We start from the raw sequence: 17,220 nt of genomic DNA, 5'->3' as shown, positions 1-17,220 counted from the left end.
CCCACTGGGCAAGGGCTGTCCACAGCCCCTGCCGGGTACCCCTTATCCACCAGGCCGGGAAGGAGAAGATACAGACAACTGGCTCCTTGTGCAAGCTCGCCCAGGCCCGCCCCAGGAAGGGCTGCCCCCACCCTGTCTTCATTGAAGGCCAGCAGCACAAGGTGGCTGCCAGGTGAGAAACAAGAGCTCAGCAGCCTGGAGGCCACCAACAGCTGATCCAGCTTGAGGTGTGAGTGTGGGAGTCAGAGGGGCCGCCCGGTCCACACCCCATGCCTGGACTCTGCAGGTCCCCAGGAGGGAACCTGTGAAGTCTTGAAAACCAACTCCTAGCCTCTGGCGTGAAGCTGCTACTCCCCGAATTCTGCATCTTTGTGGCTTTTACCAGTGTAGAGCCAGAGACCTGGGGTCCTCCTGAAAGTCCTCCCTGCCCCATGTCCAGTGGCCCTCAAGACCTCCCTCCCACTCACTGCCCCCTCCTTCCCAGACCCTCCACTCCGTGTGACTGCTGCTAGAGCCACTGGAGGGACAGTCTCATCACAACCTCCTCCTGCTGCCCTGCTGGCCTCAAGGTGAAGATCAAACGCATGCTGGGGCCCTGCCCTCAGCCCCACTCTTTCTGATCCAACCAATCACAGCCTTGTCCAGGTCCCACACCTTCCAAAAACCCCTATTATGCACACTTGGCCCCTGGCTCCCACCTCCCCAACCACTCTGTTTTGTTTGTTTGTTTGTTTGTTTTGGTCTTTTTGAGACAGGGTCTCTCTATGCAGTTCAGGCTGGCCTTGAGCTCACTTTGCAGCCCAGGCTGGTCTTGAACTCACAGTGATCCTCCTGCCTCAGCCTCCTGAGTGCTGGGATTACAGGCATGTACCGCCATGCCAGGCTCACATCTTGACTCCTAACAGAATTGGATTTGCCCGTTTTTGCTTTTGTTGCCTGTGGTTTTGGTCTTACATCCAAAAAATCACTGCCAACTCCAAAGTCATGGAGTTCTTTGATATCTCATTCTAACATGTTTTGTAGGTTTAGCCATAACGTTCAGAGTCTGACCCACTGTGGGTGAGTTTTTGTGTGTGGTGTAGGATAAGGGTCTAATTTGTGCTGAAAGGGCACTCAGTGCCACCCTCCCCTATCCTGGGCTCGCCCAATCGCACCCTGGACCCTCAGAAGTGATGATGGTGGTCACCAGGAACTGGGAGGAGGGGTGAATGGGGAGCTATCGTTTAATAGGTACAGGATCTGTTTTCTAAGATGAGTAGGAGGCAAACTTGTAATCCCTGCACTCCAGGAGGCTGAGGCAGGAGGGCTGCTCTTAGTCTGAGGAGCCACATGGAGGTCAGGGCAGCAGAACTGCAGGGAGGGGACACCAGGGACACACAGTACAGGTGGGCCTGTGGGCAGCAGCCAACCCTGATGTTATGACCAGGTGGTCACATGCTAGCTCTGCAGGGACCTGCCACCTCCTCACCGGTGTCTGAGATGACAGTTAAGTACATGCCACCTGGTGAGTGAACCTGAAAGGCTGGTGGCCGTCCACCAGCGCCTGATCCAGAACACAGGGACAGACAGGGCAGCATGGGCCGGGGACCAACCACAGCTGGGTCCCAGGTGCCTGAGAGGCAGCCGTCAATGTTACCCCAGGGCGCCCAGCAGCCAGGCCAGGGTGGGGGGAAGATGAGAGTCCAGCTCCCATCTCCTGTGCCATCGGCCAGGGCCCAGAGCCAGTCCTGTCGGCTCCTCTAGGAAACGGGAACAGGAAGCCCTAATAACAAGACGGAAGGGGCGTCCGCATTTGGAAGAGTTCTGAGGATCCCCAGACCTGCCCCAGCTCTGCCCTCCTCCCCAGGAACCCCCTAACCCTCCACCAACACACTCACCTGAAACTCGCCCTTGGTGAACCTGGCATCAGGCACGCTCACGAGCTCTTCCTCCCCCACCTCGGGGCAGCCCTGGGGAAGACAGCAGTGCCTCAGAGTGCTGCCTCTGCCACCCACACCCTCTGCCATCCAGCAACCCTGAGGCTCCGGTGCCCACCCTGCCTAGGCAGACCCCTGTTCTCACACTGGTTACACATACTCGGATGCGCCAGAAGGCTAGCACAGCCACCACCATGGCAGTCGTGGTCCGGCCCTGGCCACTGAGGCAGCTGAACACGAAGCCAGTGCCAGGGTCCTTGGCAAGGGCGGCCCGCAGGGCATCCAGCAGGTGGTCAAAGTCCTGAGGGTAAGGCCACAGTCTGAGTCCAGGGTGTTATATCTCTCCCCACCCAGGGCCCATGGACTGAATGTGTGAACAGACATAAGCCCAAGCTGCCCCCTCCACCTGGTGAGACACACAGGTAGGCCAGCCAGTGCCCCCCCCCCCCCCCCCCGTGTGAGGATGGGGCATGAGCCTAGCTGGACGTTGCAACAGGGCTCGGCCACCAGGGGGCAGCACACCACAGGCAGGGACCACAAGGGTACAGTCTCCAAGAGCACGCACAGGTGGATGATTCACCACACACCTGGCACACGCACCATACTGGGCACCCGCGTGCCTTCAAGACACATAGACTACAGACAGCTGGAAGATGCGTCTGTCACATATGAGAACACCTCGGTCACATACCGGCATGCCACAACAACCTCCACAGCCCACACCACACAGCGCTCTGAAGGCACCCTCCCCCCAGGCCTGTAAGACAAGACAGGCAGACAAGACAGGCATCCAAACCTGCAGAGAACACTCATCACACCTGTGTGCATCCATGATGCACCACACTCTACACTCATTCCCCCAGCAGACACAGCACACACGTGCATGCACACACACACACAGCTGCAAGGGATAGGAATGAACCCCTTGGGCCACCCTGTACCACAGTCTCCCCACCCCACAGCACAGCTGGGCTGGTCTCCCCTCCGTAAGCCCAGACCAAGGGGAGGCAGGGAAGCCTCCCGCCCCCCCCACCTCACCTCCTCTCGGGGGGCGCAGAAGTCTGGCAGGGGGATGCGGTGATACGTGAGGCCCGGGCAGGCCCCACAGTGCTGGCTGAAGACTTCCTGCATGGTGAGGCACGTCTGGAACCTGGGGAGCGGTGGGCCCTTCGTGTCAGGGGGCGGCATGCTTAAGTGGGCCTTCAGCTGGGCCTCCATGGCCTGAGTATAGAGATGAGTATAGAAATCACTGAGGCATCCCTCTGGCTTTGAAAGGCCAGAGCCCACGGTAGCTGTGGCCAGTCCTAGCATCCAGGCCCATCCCTGCCGCACAGTCTTGGGGGTCACAAGCCCACCAGAGCCAGGACAGCAAGAGAGCACTGGAGGACGAGTCCCAAACCAGCCCCTCAGACTGCCCCACTCGGGGCCTCAGTTCCCCATCTGTGTAGCAGCAGCATGGAACCCCCTGAAGACCCTACCAGGCCACATCCAGAGGCCTCCAAGGCAAGGACAGGAAGTCTCACCTCCAAATGAGCAGGGGCTATGGGGGGCCCAAGCATCCGCAGGCTGTGGATGTGACCATCACACTCCAACATGGCATCCTCCCGCAGGTTGACCCAGACCACCCGCTGCAGCTTCCTTTTGGCATCGGTCAGGTAGGTCAGGATGCTGCCCAGGGCCTAGGGGACAGAGGGACCATCAGGGAAAGGGCCCAGCCCTACCCCCCTTGCACGCCCCACACCCCAGGTGTAGTCACCTTGGCACTAGGCTGGGCCATGCCGTAGATGGGCATGCGGGGCACACGCCGGAAGTTGGCTACATCCATCTCTCGGATGGTGCTGAGCGCATCCGGGGAGACGAGATCATCTGCCTCCTGCGGGGAGGGCACTGAGTCTGGCACCACAGAGGGTTCAGAACCTGCTGGTGAGGGCGGGACCAGCACTCTACAGTTTACAGAGCCCCGTCAGCACCCCAGTGAGTGGAGGAGGCTGAGGCTCACAGATGGAAAGCTGGAGGCAAAGAGGCCACAGCCCAGGTCTCCTGACGCCCTGCCAAAGTGCCTGAGTTTGAGGCAGAAGAGGAAGCACTAGAATGGTGGCCAACGCCACGGGGGCTTCTTGGGGCCTATGACACCTCCCTCAGGTATGCCTGACCACCCCACCCAACCCCACAGGAATGCAGGGTCCAGGGAGCCCCAGACCCAACCATGCCCAGCCCTGCTTCCCACACCACCAGTCACACTCACCAGGGAGCCCTGGGCAAGGAGGTCGCTGGGTGTCACAGGCCCCCCTGAGCTCAGCGTCACAGGGAGGCGGTACAGCTCGGGGTGGGTGCACAGCCAGCGGCTGAAACTGAGGGCAAAGGCCAGGGGGTACTGCGGCCAGAGGCAGAGAGAGACGGGGCATTCAGGGGTGGGGGACCATCCTGAGCTTCCCTGCCCGCCCTGTGGGGCAGAGCCCCAAGAGACTCCAGCAGGGTCCAGGGCAGGCCCGAGGGGGTGGGTGAGAGAAGACCAGGACCCCTGCTCTCCTGGCTAAGGGACAAGAGGGACAGGTGGGGCCCGCCAGTATCCTCCATCTGGGTCTCTCCTTGTCGCTCCCAACTCGCCCCCAGCTGCTTCCTTGCAGGCCAACACTCATACCTACTCTCCGCCCCAGCTCCATGGGGTTCCTATCTACAATCACCGTGGGGTGTGGGAGAGGCCTGAAGGAGCCCGAGGAGGACAAGGTGCCGGTCTGTGACCCCAGCCCCACCTGCTCATGCAGATAGTAGCTGAACAGGATCAGGTGGAAGTAGCACTCCAGGCTCCGCAGCGCCCTCTGCCGGGCAACATGCTCCCCACTGCTTTCCTGAGAAGGGCAGGAAGGAGGGAGTTAAAACGTGGGGCTTCCAAGGGCGCCTCCTCCATGGAAGGCAAGGGGAGCACCTGGGAAATCCCAGGACACAGTGCCCTCTATTCTTCCAAACATCCAACTCTAACCGGTTGCCATGGTAAGTCGGTGATGCAGGTTGATTTCTGGTGACCACCCCAGGCTCTGCAGCTCTGGTCCTGATGCAGGAGTGTGGGGTACCTTGCTTTGCCCCAAAACCACCCCCATGCCACATTCTGCACCCTCTGTGTTAGGAAGCAAGTATGCAAACCCCTTCCTTTTCTGAAGGAACGAGGGACCCCAGCCCACTGGAAATCAGAGACCCTCACAATGGCGCTGGGGATAGAGAGTGTAAATACTATCCCTAATTCACAGAGCAGAAAGGGAAATTCAGAGAAGGGCAGTGACTGCCTCCAGATTACACAGACGATGGCAAACAGGGCTGGTCCCTCTCTCCTGGGGCCCGCAATCCTGTGGGTGGTGGGGTGTCAGAGGGAAGCGCACAGGAATTTCCCCCACCTTTGGCTCTCACAGTCCTCCTGCAGGGTCAGCATGACCCCAAGAGTGTCATGCCCTCTGACAAAGCTGGACCCCCACTTGAGGAATCCCCACCAAGAACTGGCCCGTGCTTCCTGCAAAAGGCTGGCAGCGAATGTGTTGGGCATGCAGCCTTCATGTCTCTGCCACAGGAGAGACAACTCGTGAGTGCACGGTGCACAGGCGCAGCCAGGCTGCCATCCAATTCCCTTCCAAGGACAGGTGTGGGCAGAGTGTGGCTCCTGAGCCCTGCCTGGCTGACTTCTAATCTGGACGAAGAGGGAAAACCTCGGCAATACAGAAGCCCTCAGTTCCATGAAGCTGCTCAAAGCAGAGTACTCGTGATGAGAATAAGCAGCCCAGCTGTCAACGATGTGGGTGTGCTCCGTAATTCACAGCAGGGGACAATGCTCTCTCCTAAGCATGCCACACATCTCACCTCCCCCAGCTCCACAGCAGCCCTACAAACTACTTATTACTGGTCCCACTTCGCAACTGGGGAAACCGAGGCACAGAGTGCCAGAGTGGTTCCCAAGTCCACACCCCCAGACATGGCAGAGCGAGGACCAGAACCCAAGCAGCTGGCCCGGGCCCTATTCTTCAGCTATCCGGCTAGTGGTGCTGGCTGACCTGTGACAGGGGTTTAAGTTACACGACTGTTAAAAATCTCAGTGACAAAAATCAGGCATCCACATGGGAACAGCTGCCACTGTGAAGTTAGAACAAGCAGGATGTGAACCGTGCGCTGAGACAGCCTCCGCCGGAGAAGCATAAACACACGAGACGAAGCAAACCAGCTCCAGATGCTCGCACAGCTGTGCTGGGATTATGGGCAATTTCTTTTCCTTTCTGCTCTCAAGTCTCAATTTTCCATCACAGAACACACTGCTTTTAAAAAGATATTTTTAAAAGAGTTAGAAGGAAGAGGCTCTGCGGGCTCTGCTGCTTTCCACGCACTGTCTGCAGACGCTGTCAAGCCAACCTCCTCCTCCAGAGCAGGGACAGCGTCTGCCTGGAGCCCAGAGTCCTACACTCTGCCGGAGCAACGCGTGGACCAACAGCTGCTACAGTTTGGATCATGCAAATTAAATAAAGGTTGGTCCCAAGGCAGTGCACTTAGGAGACAGTGGGACCTGAGGGTGTTAGGGGGTGGGAGGTCCTTGGGTGGACCCCCAAGAGGACAGCGGGGCCTCCGTCTTTCTCTTCCTCTCTTTTTCGCTTCTCAGCCACAAGTGAGAGGTTTAGCTCTGCCGCACACAGCTGCCATGATGTGCCCTTTCCCCAAGACAACAGGGCCAATCATTCCTGCGCAAGACCCTCCAGAACTACAAGTCAAAACAACCCTTTTCGCCACACAGGTTCATCATCTCCAATATTTCGTTACAGTCCCAGAAAACTGACTACCATGGAAAACAGGGGTGATCTGGGAAACATCTGAGTCCATGGGCCCCAGCAGCCCCGTCGTCCTCCATCCTGTTTATTCTGCCACCGAGTGAAGTGGACAGTGAAAGTAAACTTCCCCTCTTCGCTGTCCTTGTAGGCCAAGCGCCCGCCTCCCTTTCCTTTGAAATTGCCCTTCTTGTGGGAGCAGCAGCAGCCAGACAAGTCCAGCTGAAGAACTCACTCAGTCCTAACATAACCAGGCTGCAGGGTCCACTCAAGGCAGCGGCTCTCGCTGACCTCCCGCCTCACCTGGGCTCCGCTTTCCAGCCGGACACCCTCCCGCTTCCTCCGGTTCTCCAGGGCCGCCTTCCGCAGATCATGCAACTCTGCACAGGCAGCGATGGCTCTGTCCACCTGGGCCCAGGGAGAGAGCAGTCAGGAGGGAGATGGGAGATGGAGATTGGGAGGTCAAGGAAAGATGGTGGCACAGATAAAGAAAAGGAAAGTGAAGACCTGGCAGAAGGCAGGAGGAGGGCATCACAGAAGAAAAGGAATGATGCCCCCACCGGGGGCAGGAGGGGCTGCCCCTCCCCTGTGCCCACCCAGTCCCTCACTCACCTCTTCCACCATCTTCCTTCCCTGGGGCACCGCGTGAAGAAAGCGTTGGACCACCTGGAACTGCTCCATGGGCAGGGTCTGCAGGGGGCCAGGCCTGACAAGGCAGGGCAGCAGCTGCTGGGGGCTCCGGAAGGCCTCTGGACGGCCTCACTGCCCACTCCCTCACACCGTGTGATCCCCTGGGAAGCACCAGACCACAAATTCCTTCCGGGCCCCACTGGGGGAAGCAAGGGGCACTGCCCCCACTAGGGAAACTGAGGCCTGGAGGAGTCAAGTGTCTCACTCTAGGTCACACAGTCAATCTGTGCTGAATCTGGAAATGAGCTCCCAATTCTGGATCGGGGACCTTGGATGTGTGTCCCCATCACCCCAGGGCAGAGCCGCCCCCTCCTCTCCTCATCTCCACAGCCCCTGGGACTCTAAGTCCCTGAGCACTCACTCTGCCCGTGAAGTAGTCCCGCTGTGGTGAAACAGCACCAGGGTGCCCAGGACCATGCCCAGGTGGGTCCTGCCCACACCTGAATGGCAGCTGAAGAGGAGGGTGGGGGCAGACCCGTGGGCATCACGGAGATGCAGCAGGCTGGGAGTCTCCTAGGGAAATGAGACAACAGGGTGACCAGACACCACAAGGCTGAGGATCAAGTCAAGGAAGGGGCTTGTGACATCAGCCCACCCTGTCCCAGGGTCTGCAGCAAACAGGGCTCGGACAAGGGGCTCAACTTCTGGCATCAAAGCCACAGCCGGGACTCTGGCCAGGCCTTGGAGGACCTCCCGGGCACTGTGTGAGGGGACCGTGTTTGGGGTCCACAAAGGAGAGCTACTCAGAGGCCACCGGACCTGTCCTGAACAGCTGCTGTGAGACACAAAGTTAAGTAAAGCAGCGTCCTCACGCACACAGACCTGTAATCCCAGCAGTGCAGGAGGCTGAGGAGGGAGGGTCACAAGTTCAAGCCCAGCCTGGAGAACTTAGCGACTCAGTGAGACTTGTCTCGAAATTTAAAAAGGGTTACGGACGTAGTTCAATGGGAAGGCCCTGAATTCAATCTCTAGTACCACAAAAAAAATAAAAGTAAGAACATTTGGACAGCATCCTGGGACAGGAAGGTGACTAGGACTCAGCAAACACCACATAGAATCTGTGGAGTAAGAATCCCCAGCATCACTAAAGAAATGAGGAACTTCAGGTCTGGGGATGTGACAGCGAGAAGCCAGGCCTCCGGGGATCAGGGAGATCAGCGACTCTGCCGCTAGGGATGTGCAAATGCACACCGGCACATAGGTGCATACACAGACACAGCGTGCACAAATACTGCAAAGGGACACAGGTGCCACCACACAACCGACATGGCCCTAAACATCTCCAAGGACACCGTCTCCCCCGGCACCGCCTCTGCCCCACTCACTCGAAGGATGCTGATGAAGGCATCAAACTGGGCTTCCAGGGGCGCCCCTTGCTCCGGCAGGGGCAGGCGGTGGTACCTGCCAGGGGAGAGGAGCAGCCTGTCAGGCAGGCACCCGTCTCCCTTCCCCGTCCACAGGAGCTGGGACAGGAAGCCCAGCCCAACCACAGACAGAGAAACTGAGGCTGCCACTGGGGGCTCAGAGGGGACCCCAGCCGGCCGCCGGGTACCTGTAGGTGGGCTGGAGGAAAAGGGGCCGCTTGTACACCTCCTTGGTCACATGCACGTCGTCCTCACCCCTGACGGCCACAGCGTGGGGCTCCCCCCGCAGGTCCTCTGTGTCATGGTACACATAGTAAGTGTTCTCACTCAGCCGGGCAAAGTCTTGGATCTAGAGGAAGGTGCGGGGGTCAGGGAACAATGACCAGGCCTCCAGGACTCAGCTGGGCTCTGGAGGAACTGGGCCACACAGAGGCCACACACGGATTTCTTTTCCTCCAAGAAGGAACCGCACAACCAGAGCACTCTCTGGGCCCTGCCTGGGGGGTCGTGGGAGGCCACTGGCCCGAGGGAAGGCAGCTCCCCGGGGGCCAGGCTGCAGGGCTCTGTCCAGTGGGCAGCAGGAATGCATGAAGCCAAGGAGAGGCTCTGCGAACCAAGGGGGACAAAGGGACAAGCAGGAGCTGAGGGGGACACAGGGCACCGAGGGCACTGAGATCTAAAAGGGAGGTAGGGAGACAGTGATCACCAGAGAGCTTTGGTTCCTGCCCCAGGGGAGTCTCTGAGATACTAGGACCCCCACATCTTCTTTACTCCTTCCATGGGGTGTCACTGGCAGCAGCAATGCTGTCAAGCCTCCAGGTAGTGGAAGGAAAGGAGGACACAGGAATCTCACAGCCAGACCCCCAGAGGCCAGCAAGAGTGATTTTTCCAGGGCCTCTTGGTGCAAAAGTAACCAGGGTCCTGGGCCTCCTAGTCTAGGGGTCTCCTGCCCCACCTGACCCATCTCATAAAGATGCTGAGCATGAAAAAGAACAGAATGGGGCAGGGGCAGAGACGGAAGCAGCAGGAAGCCTGTCCTCTGGCTGCCTTGGAGCCAACTTTAAGGTAGCCTCTCACCCAAGCAGGGCAGTGTGGCCGGTGACAGCCAGCAAGGTTGACCCAACAAGCATGTCTGTCCAGAGCTGCTGTATAAGCTGGGGCCTCAGCTCCCACCCACCTGCTGTCCCTCACCTCTTTCCGGATGGCCAGCTCTGTGCTCTCCACCTGGACCCCAGGCCCCAGGCCCCGGAGGTTCTCCTGAAGGTTGTGCTTATCTCGAGGCGTGTAGGACACGAAGTCCTCATCAGCACGCAGGAACAGCACGGGCTCCTCCCGCACGCAGAAGATGATGCACTCCTGGTGGAGGGAAGCCGTCTCCACTACCAGGCAAAGCCACTGCCTTCCACCCAGCTGTGCCCGGACAGTGCCTCCCTCCTCGGAGGCCCAGCACTCGACCTGGTTCCCGCAACCTGAATGCTACCCAAGAAACAGCTCAGTCCAAACACCACCTGCTCATGATCTCCCCCCATCCCCGCCACCAGGAACCGTCCCTCCTCTCAGGGCCACATCCTCTTTCCTGCTTAACATTATCTATCAGTGAAGGCATCTTTTCTCCTTTGGTTGAACACCCCATTTAGAAATCATGGCCATTTTCATGCAGCCACAATTCTCAGCACAGAGTCCTGGATTAATCAAGTAACTGCTAAAAATCAACTCAAGAAATGAATAGGCGCTGCCACTGTTATGAATCCAGGGTCCACGGTGTTGAAGGTGTAGCCACTGATGGGCTCTGGAAAGGTGTCTGGATCATTAGAGCGCTAAATTCACCAAGGGGATTAATCCGCTGATGAGTCATTGGCTGAATGGGCTACAGGCAGAGTGTCTCGTTGGATGAAGCAGGTCACTGGGAGGTGTGGCTTTGAAGGTATAGCCTGGCCCTGGTCCTTTCTTCTCAGGATCCTCTCTGTGCTTCCCAGCTCCCAGAAGGAAAGCAGGTTTCCTCCACACCTCCATCCGCCATGATGGTCTGCCTCACTTCCAGCCCAAAGTAGTGAAACCTGCCAACCACAGACTGAAACCTCTGACACCGTAATCCAAAATAAACTGACCATCGTTTAAACTGGTTTTTCTCAGCTGTTCTTCCAGTGATGGAAAACTGACACAAGCCCCACGCAAGCATTCCTTCACTGACCACTGAGAACACAGCCAGCTACATGGTAGAGCCTGCCCTGGAGGAGTGCTGACCCACCAACATGGGGCCTGCACACAGCCTGCCATGTCCTGTCCACTCCAGACCTCTTCACCTTAGCCCCAGGTCAACGGTGAGTACTGCCCCGGCATTCTGTAGTCACAGTGCCCCCTCGGCTCCTGTCCTGGAGGCAGCAAGATCCCCAACCTCGTTCAGGCAGGCAAGGGGAGTCCTTGAAAGCTGGTGCTTGGGGTCAGATGCAGGGTCTGGGTCCTGGGAAGCCCTCGTGAGACCTCGTAAGCTGCAGGACCCTGAGTGAGTCACTTATGCCCAGAGCCTGTTTCCTCCTATGTAAATGAGACCAGGAGCTCCTCCTGTGAAGGCTTAAGTGTCAGCTGTGATCATCTTCAGGCAGTCTTCCCTCCCTCCTTTTTACTTTATTTTGTACTGGGCAGTGGGGACTGAACCTAGGGCTTGTCACTAAGTCATTAAACCGTCCAGGCTGGGCTGCAGCTTGTGGGCTGGAGTGCTGGGACCCTAAGAGGTCAGTCTCCTGAGTTACAAGCTGACCCCTTGTGCCAATGGTGCTGTCACCCCCTCGTCTTCTCTGAGGCCTCATGATGGGTGTCCAAGGAGCTCCTGACATCCACTCCCATGTCCACACAGGACGAGGCAGTAAACATTTGCCAGAATCCCCAACCATGCCACCCACAGTGACATCCTGGAAGTCAAGGCCAGGGAAGCCCTGGTCCAGGCCACCACTCGCCCTCCTTAGATGATGGCCAGGCTCTTCCCAAGCCTCTGTCCAGATTCAGGGGGCTGGCTGGACAGCAGCATGCTTACCTTGTGTCCATCCTTCTGGAGTTTCTGAAGGACCTGCTTGAACCCCAAGAGGCTGGGCTGTCCCATGCCGAACACAGCAAGCCCATCCCGTGCCTGCCGGAAGTTGGGGACCCCGCAGCTCCCTGAGGTTCCCAGCACATCCATCTTCTCAGTAACGTCCCGTACCAGGAAGTAGCGGCCCTAGCAAGGGAGAGCCACAGGGGTCACTCAGAAGACCCAGGCATCTTCTACAGGAGGGGCGCTGTGCTGGGCTCCTGGGGAAAAACATAATCCTGACCTCAAGTTCTCCTCGGGTTCATGGATTAAGCAGATAAAAACCAGACAGCTGTGGGCATGGACTCAAAGTCCTGGAAAAGGAGAAAAGACTCCTCCTGAGGGGGCATCAGAGAGGGCTTCCTGCAGGAGGTGGCTCCGGAGCCAAGGCCTCGAAAGGCAAGGAGGCAGGACTGGCCTAGGGTGTGCCTGCAGCTTCCCCTGGATGAAGGCAAAGGTCTCTCGCTCCTGGTGAAAGGGGTTGGGGTATAAGGGGCCCTGCGGAGGAGGAGAGGGGACAGCAGGGGCACCAGGAATGAGACCAAGAAAAACTGTGCTGGCCCCTTCCTAGGCCTAACTGGTCCTGAGGATACCAGGTAGGTGAATAGATGCAGTGACCACAGAGAAGAGGAAAACACTGTCCAGCTAATTAAGCAAAAAGAGAGGTCACAGGAAGAGCTCACTGCTGGCCAAGAAGTTGTCCTAGGACTGAGGGTTTAGCTCAGCAGCTCAAGCTCTTGCCTGATAAGCACAAGGTCGTCAATTCAACCCCTGGTGCCAAAAAAAAGGTGCCCTAGGTCATCGTCATCTGGTGCACCCCTCTCCAGCAGGCCACAGCCACCCTGCCTGACAGAAAGTGGGACTGCAATTCCTAGACAGGCCAGAAGCTCCCAGACCTCTTTCACCAAGTGCAGCTTAATGACTGTTATTATTCATGCAGTCATTCGTTCGAGAAATATATTTATTCAGCAGCTGCTTGCTTCTAAGCCCCAGGCCTGCAGTAGCAAATAAGGCAGACTTAAAACTATGAGCCCTTGGGACTTTATACTTTCTAGGAGACCTGAAGAAAAGTTAGCCAAGCAAGAGGTCTGAAACTTGGAAAGACAACAAAACAGATTCCCACCCTTGTCCCCCTGGGACCAGCAGCCCATGTCTGCTCCCGTGATGCCCAAGGAGGGAAGCAAAGGTAGGCTGGGGCCGGCAGGGGACTGATGGGGTATAATAAGATCAGGGGCAAGACGAGGGGCCCAGGAAGCCGAGGGGAAGAGCCTGGGGAGGTGAGCCGCACTGCACTGCACTGCCCTTTAGGAAGGGCTGAGGTAATGAGAGAGACCCTGATGGAGCAGTCGGGCTGGCCTCACCTGCACCAGGTAGTGCTCAGGGCTGGCGGCCGAGAGCCGGCCCCGGGTATAATGGGCCTTGAGCGGCTCATCGTGGATCTGGAACTCCTCCTTGCAGTTGTACCTGCCAGACCACAGGGAAAACCAAGTCAGACAGCTTCCATGTTAGAGTCACCCCCACCCCACCAAAGCCTGAGCAAGGCCACCCATCTGCCCTCATAGCTGGCCATTTGTGACAGACTGAGCTTTATCCACCAGTAGCCACTCTCCCCTCCTTCAGACACAGAACCCAAGATGGCCATGATTGGGGGAAGGGAACTGAGTTACCCCTTGCATCTGGTCATGTGACTGAGCCTCAGCCAATGAGATGTGAGGGGAACCTGATATGAGCAAATTCTGGGCCACCCGCAAAGGGAACGCCTTCCACCTTGTCTTCTGTCTTTCTCCATGACCCAGATCTAGAAGTAACAGCAGAAGTAGCACAGCCATCTCAGACCACATGACAGAAGGCACAGACACTGGGCAGCCAGAGTGGCAGTGCAGCTGACCACAGGGCTGCCACCCCAGCCTGGACATTCCAGTGACAGGGAAGGCTCTGTCCTGATTAAGGCATCTGTTATGGATTGAGAACTGGTGGTCAACTTAACGCCAGCTGGATTACCTCAGCATGCATTGAGAGAAGATGCTCCACCTGAGGAGGGTTGCCAGGATAAATAGGTGGAGAAGAAGAGAGGTGTTGAGAGGGATTGAGGCGTTAAGGAGGCATTGTGGGTTCTCCTACGAGTTGCTGTCTAAGCTGTTGGTTCTCCTGGAGAGGCTTTGGTCCTCACATTTAGCACTGCTTCCTGGCTCCGGAGGGGAAGACACGTGCTGCCTGGTCTCCAGAATGAACTCAGTCACTCTGCTTCCTGGCATGTACCCGACTGTGCTTGTCGTCGGAGGAGCTCGGGGCCTCCGTGTCACTGAGGACAGCTGTGATGCCTTTCAGGATAGCCCTGGTCTTTGTTGTTAGTGTGACTTCTCGGCTCCAGCGTAGAACCCTCATCCCACTAGCACAGCTCCTTCATCCTGCTGGCATAGACTTTCTGGCTTCCACCACTGACCCTTGGGTCTTCCCGGCACGGATCCATAAAAGAGACTGGTGTGAGTCCTTCTTGTGGGCCCTGGGTCTCCAGTTGGACTCGTAGGAGGCACTGTCCTGAGCTCTGGGTTTTTATCTGGACTCATGTGGGACATTGCCATGGGGTTTAGGCTCTTGACTAAATAATCTATGTCTTTGGTGTTGTGGATAGATTTCTTGCATTTTCCTGTGTTAACTCCCGGTGACTATTATAAAAATATTATAAACTCCCTATCCTAATCCTAGTTGTTCTCTGTGTATGACCCTGACTAAAACAACATCCTATGGCGGAGGGGTGCTGTGTTATAATGACCTACCCTGGAACCTGCTAAAAATGTCACTGAGTGGTCCCTCCCTCAGATTGCGCCTGAGACAATTGCACACTGTCAGCCACACCACCTGGTGTGGGGGATCAGAATGCAGGTGTTGAGTGTGAATCCCAACCCTGCTTCTTGGTAACTGAGTGGCTCTGGATAGCAGTTCCATTTCCGATCCTTCCTGTCTCCTCAGACTATGGTGACAGCTGCGTGCACTATGACATAAGTGCCCAGCCCAGAACACAGTCAGCACACGTGAACATAACCACCGTTACCTGCAGCAGTTCCCTCCATACCAGGGCCAGTTCAAACAAACCCTCAGGAGAAAAGTCACAATTTCTGAAGGCATTAGGCCAGGCAAAACTCCACATAATCAAGTGCTGTCAGACGGCTATCTCAACGTGCCAAGCCACGGGGCTGGCAACAACAGCCTTGCAGAGTTTAGGCTATGGTGTCAGGGCCTCTGCCAAAACACTTCCTCTGGGAAAGGCGGGGGTAGAGCTGGTGGGCCAGAGGAGCATGAGACCAGGAGGCAGGAGACCTGGCTTCCACTCCAGCTCTGTGGACTTATAGAGGGTAAATCACACTTTGAAACCCAATTTTTGTATCTAAATCAGTTTCTGCATCAAATCTAAAAGCACTAGATCAGGGTTCCACAAGCCCTTCCCACAAAGGACCTAATAGTGAATGTTTCAGGCTACTGGAGCCACATGTGGCCTCTGCCACACTCAATTCTGCTGTTGGAATGCTAAGCATTCCACAGATACACTGTGGGAATGGCGGTGTTTCAATAAAACTTTATTTATATTAACAAGAAAGGGGCCCGACTGGCCTGCAGGAGGCAGTGTGCTGATCACACTACTGGATGATCTCTAAGGTCCCTTCCACCTCAGTCTGCACCTCAGCAGTAGATATGGCTCCAGGCATGCACACATCAGTTGGATCTTCACAGCTGGCCAGAGCTGTTCTGAACCACACCAAATATTGCTAATGCTACCTCTGTTTATGGCGATAAGCAACTTGAGGCCCAGATGGGGAAAAGGGTCACAGAGCAGAAAAGAGTTGCAGCCAGGCCCTGGACATGTGCTTTCCGTGCTGTCCCCAAACCTGCTTGTCTGTTAAAACAGAGACCCCATAGCAAGTCTCTTTCATGTGACACTTGTTTTCCTCCGCTCTCATAGCACCACTGATTTTTATGACTGCCCTTGCCCCGGCCCCCGGCAAACAGACAGGCCCTATCACCCCCACCCCCTCGGCCTGCCCATCTTTAGAGCTCTGCCAAACTTCTGCATGTGCCCGAATTGAATTCACAGCTCATCCAGTCCTACTTCCGGCCAGAGGCAGAGGCTCTGCAAAGTGTTATAGGCTCTCTGACTCCCCAGAGGACAAGAGCCAATGTCCCTTCCATCTCCCTGCCCAGCTCCCGTACCGCTCCAGGCAGCTCCACGGGACAGACAGGCTCCAAGGCCCTTCTGGACCCTCTTGCTCTGGCTGCGGCTCTGTGTCCAGGTCTGTCCAAAGAGGCTGCCACAACAAACCCTCCACCCCTCAGGGACTGTTCCAGGGACTGTTTCTTCAGCCCAAGGCCCTGAAACAACCTATCATTAGCCTCAGCTCTGAGCCATAATGGCTGGCTCCGAAAGCAAAAGACCTAAATTCCATGTACTTAAGTACATAAAAGACACTTCCTTTAAAAATGTTCAACCAAAAATCATTTTCACAAGGGTGTCCCTCCTGCTCCTCCCCCTTCTCCTCGCTCGCTGGCACCGTGATAGGTAACACCCTCCCCCCCCCCCCGCCACTCACGTGATCACGACAGGGGCCACCTTGTTGGGAATGATGGACTTGGCCTTGCTGTTGTGCAGGCTCGTGGTCTGGATAGCATGGACGCTGCATGAATGCCGGCTGTCCATTGTGTTGCCCCCCTGGAGACTTTCGAGGGGGGCACCCGCAGAGACCGCCTGCTGGGCTGTGCTAGCTGTCGTACCCATAGTAAGCTGGCAGCCTCAGGACCGAAGACCTGCGGGGAGAGAAGACATACACCAGCCATTCAAGTAGGGTCCCGGCCCATCCTGGACCGCCCACCTACTGCAAGCAGCAGCCACCACTGCAACTCCAAACACAGAAAGCTTGATGCCACCACCCTGGGTTCAGAAAGGCTCACAGGGTGGCTGCCATGTGTCTGGCCTCCTGCTGATGCTTTCTTTGGGGGAGTCATAGAGAGAGACACGAAGAGCAACTCCTGGCAAAAACAAGACAGGAAGAAAATAAGGCAAAGGTGAACTGTCAGCAAATCAGGCTCCAAAAGAAAACCCCTTGGAGCTTGACATGATATCTGGGAGAAGGCTGGGTGTCCTTGGGCTTTAGCCATCTCCCTGCAGAGTTCCTCCTCGAGGACACGCTGAAGGATGGACTACCGCGTGCTGTGGGTGATAGGTGTTGTTCCTAAGAACACAGCACTGGGAAGAGCCTCCAGCTGCCAGCAGGCATGTGCAGATCGCTCCAAGCTGCCGTGGAATGGACCTTGTAGACAGAAGCCCGAAGCCACCCTGGGACCGGGAACAGCTGGAGCAGCTGCTCAACACAGACCTGAAACCACACCACCCTCCCTGT

At 56.8% G+C, this 17,220-nt stretch overlaps 1 protein-coding gene across 3 annotated transcripts in view; it reads right to left on the bottom strand.

Moving 5' to 3' along the window:
• The window catches only part of Pald1 (phosphatase domain containing paladin 1), a 68,786-nt gene that overhangs the window by 18,098 nt on the left and 33,468 nt on the right, over window positions 1–17,220 (bottom strand). For 2 of the 3 annotated variants that reach the window (XM_063238620.1, XM_063238619.1), the window contains exons 2-17: window positions 16,414–16,627; window positions 13,192–13,294; window positions 11,798–11,977; window positions 9,958–10,122; window positions 8,955–9,115; window positions 8,728–8,803; window positions 7,764–7,915; window positions 7,325–7,418; window positions 7,016–7,120; window positions 4,670–4,765; window positions 4,162–4,267; window positions 3,673–3,836; window positions 3,440–3,595; window positions 2,955–3,137; window positions 2,077–2,217; window positions 1,878–1,949 (exon numbers count right to left, since the gene is read on the bottom strand). In XM_063238620.1, the coding sequence (XP_063094690.1) occupies window positions 1,878–1,949; window positions 2,077–2,217; window positions 2,955–3,137; window positions 3,440–3,595; window positions 3,673–3,836; window positions 4,162–4,267; window positions 4,670–4,765; window positions 7,016–7,120; window positions 7,325–7,418; window positions 7,764–7,915; window positions 8,728–8,803; window positions 8,955–9,115; window positions 9,958–10,122; window positions 11,798–11,977; window positions 13,192–13,294; window positions 16,414–16,598 (2,139 nt within the window). In that variant the 5' untranslated portion in view covers window positions 16,599–16,627. Of the gene's footprint in view, window positions 1–1,877; window positions 1,950–2,076; window positions 2,218–2,954; window positions 3,138–3,439; window positions 3,596–3,672; window positions 3,837–4,161; window positions 4,291–4,669; window positions 4,766–7,015; window positions 7,121–7,324; window positions 7,419–7,763; window positions 7,916–8,727; window positions 8,804–8,954; window positions 9,116–9,957; window positions 10,123–11,797; window positions 11,978–13,191; window positions 13,295–16,413; window positions 16,628–17,220 lie in introns of all 3 variants that reach the window. The other variant, XM_005005312.3, reaches the window with a different exon arrangement.

Source organism: Cavia porcellus, unplaced genomic scaffold, assembly GCF_034190915.1.
Source record: "Cavia porcellus strain 051 isolate PalLab524CR breed Dunkin Hartley unplaced genomic scaffold, mCavPor4.1 scaffold_28, whole genome shotgun sequence".
NCBI classification, from domain to species: domain Eukaryota; kingdom Metazoa; phylum Chordata; class Mammalia; order Rodentia; family Caviidae; genus Cavia; species Cavia porcellus.
The sequence above is the reverse complement of the archived record's forward strand: the minus strand, read 5'-3'. Positions and strand labels throughout refer to the sequence as shown.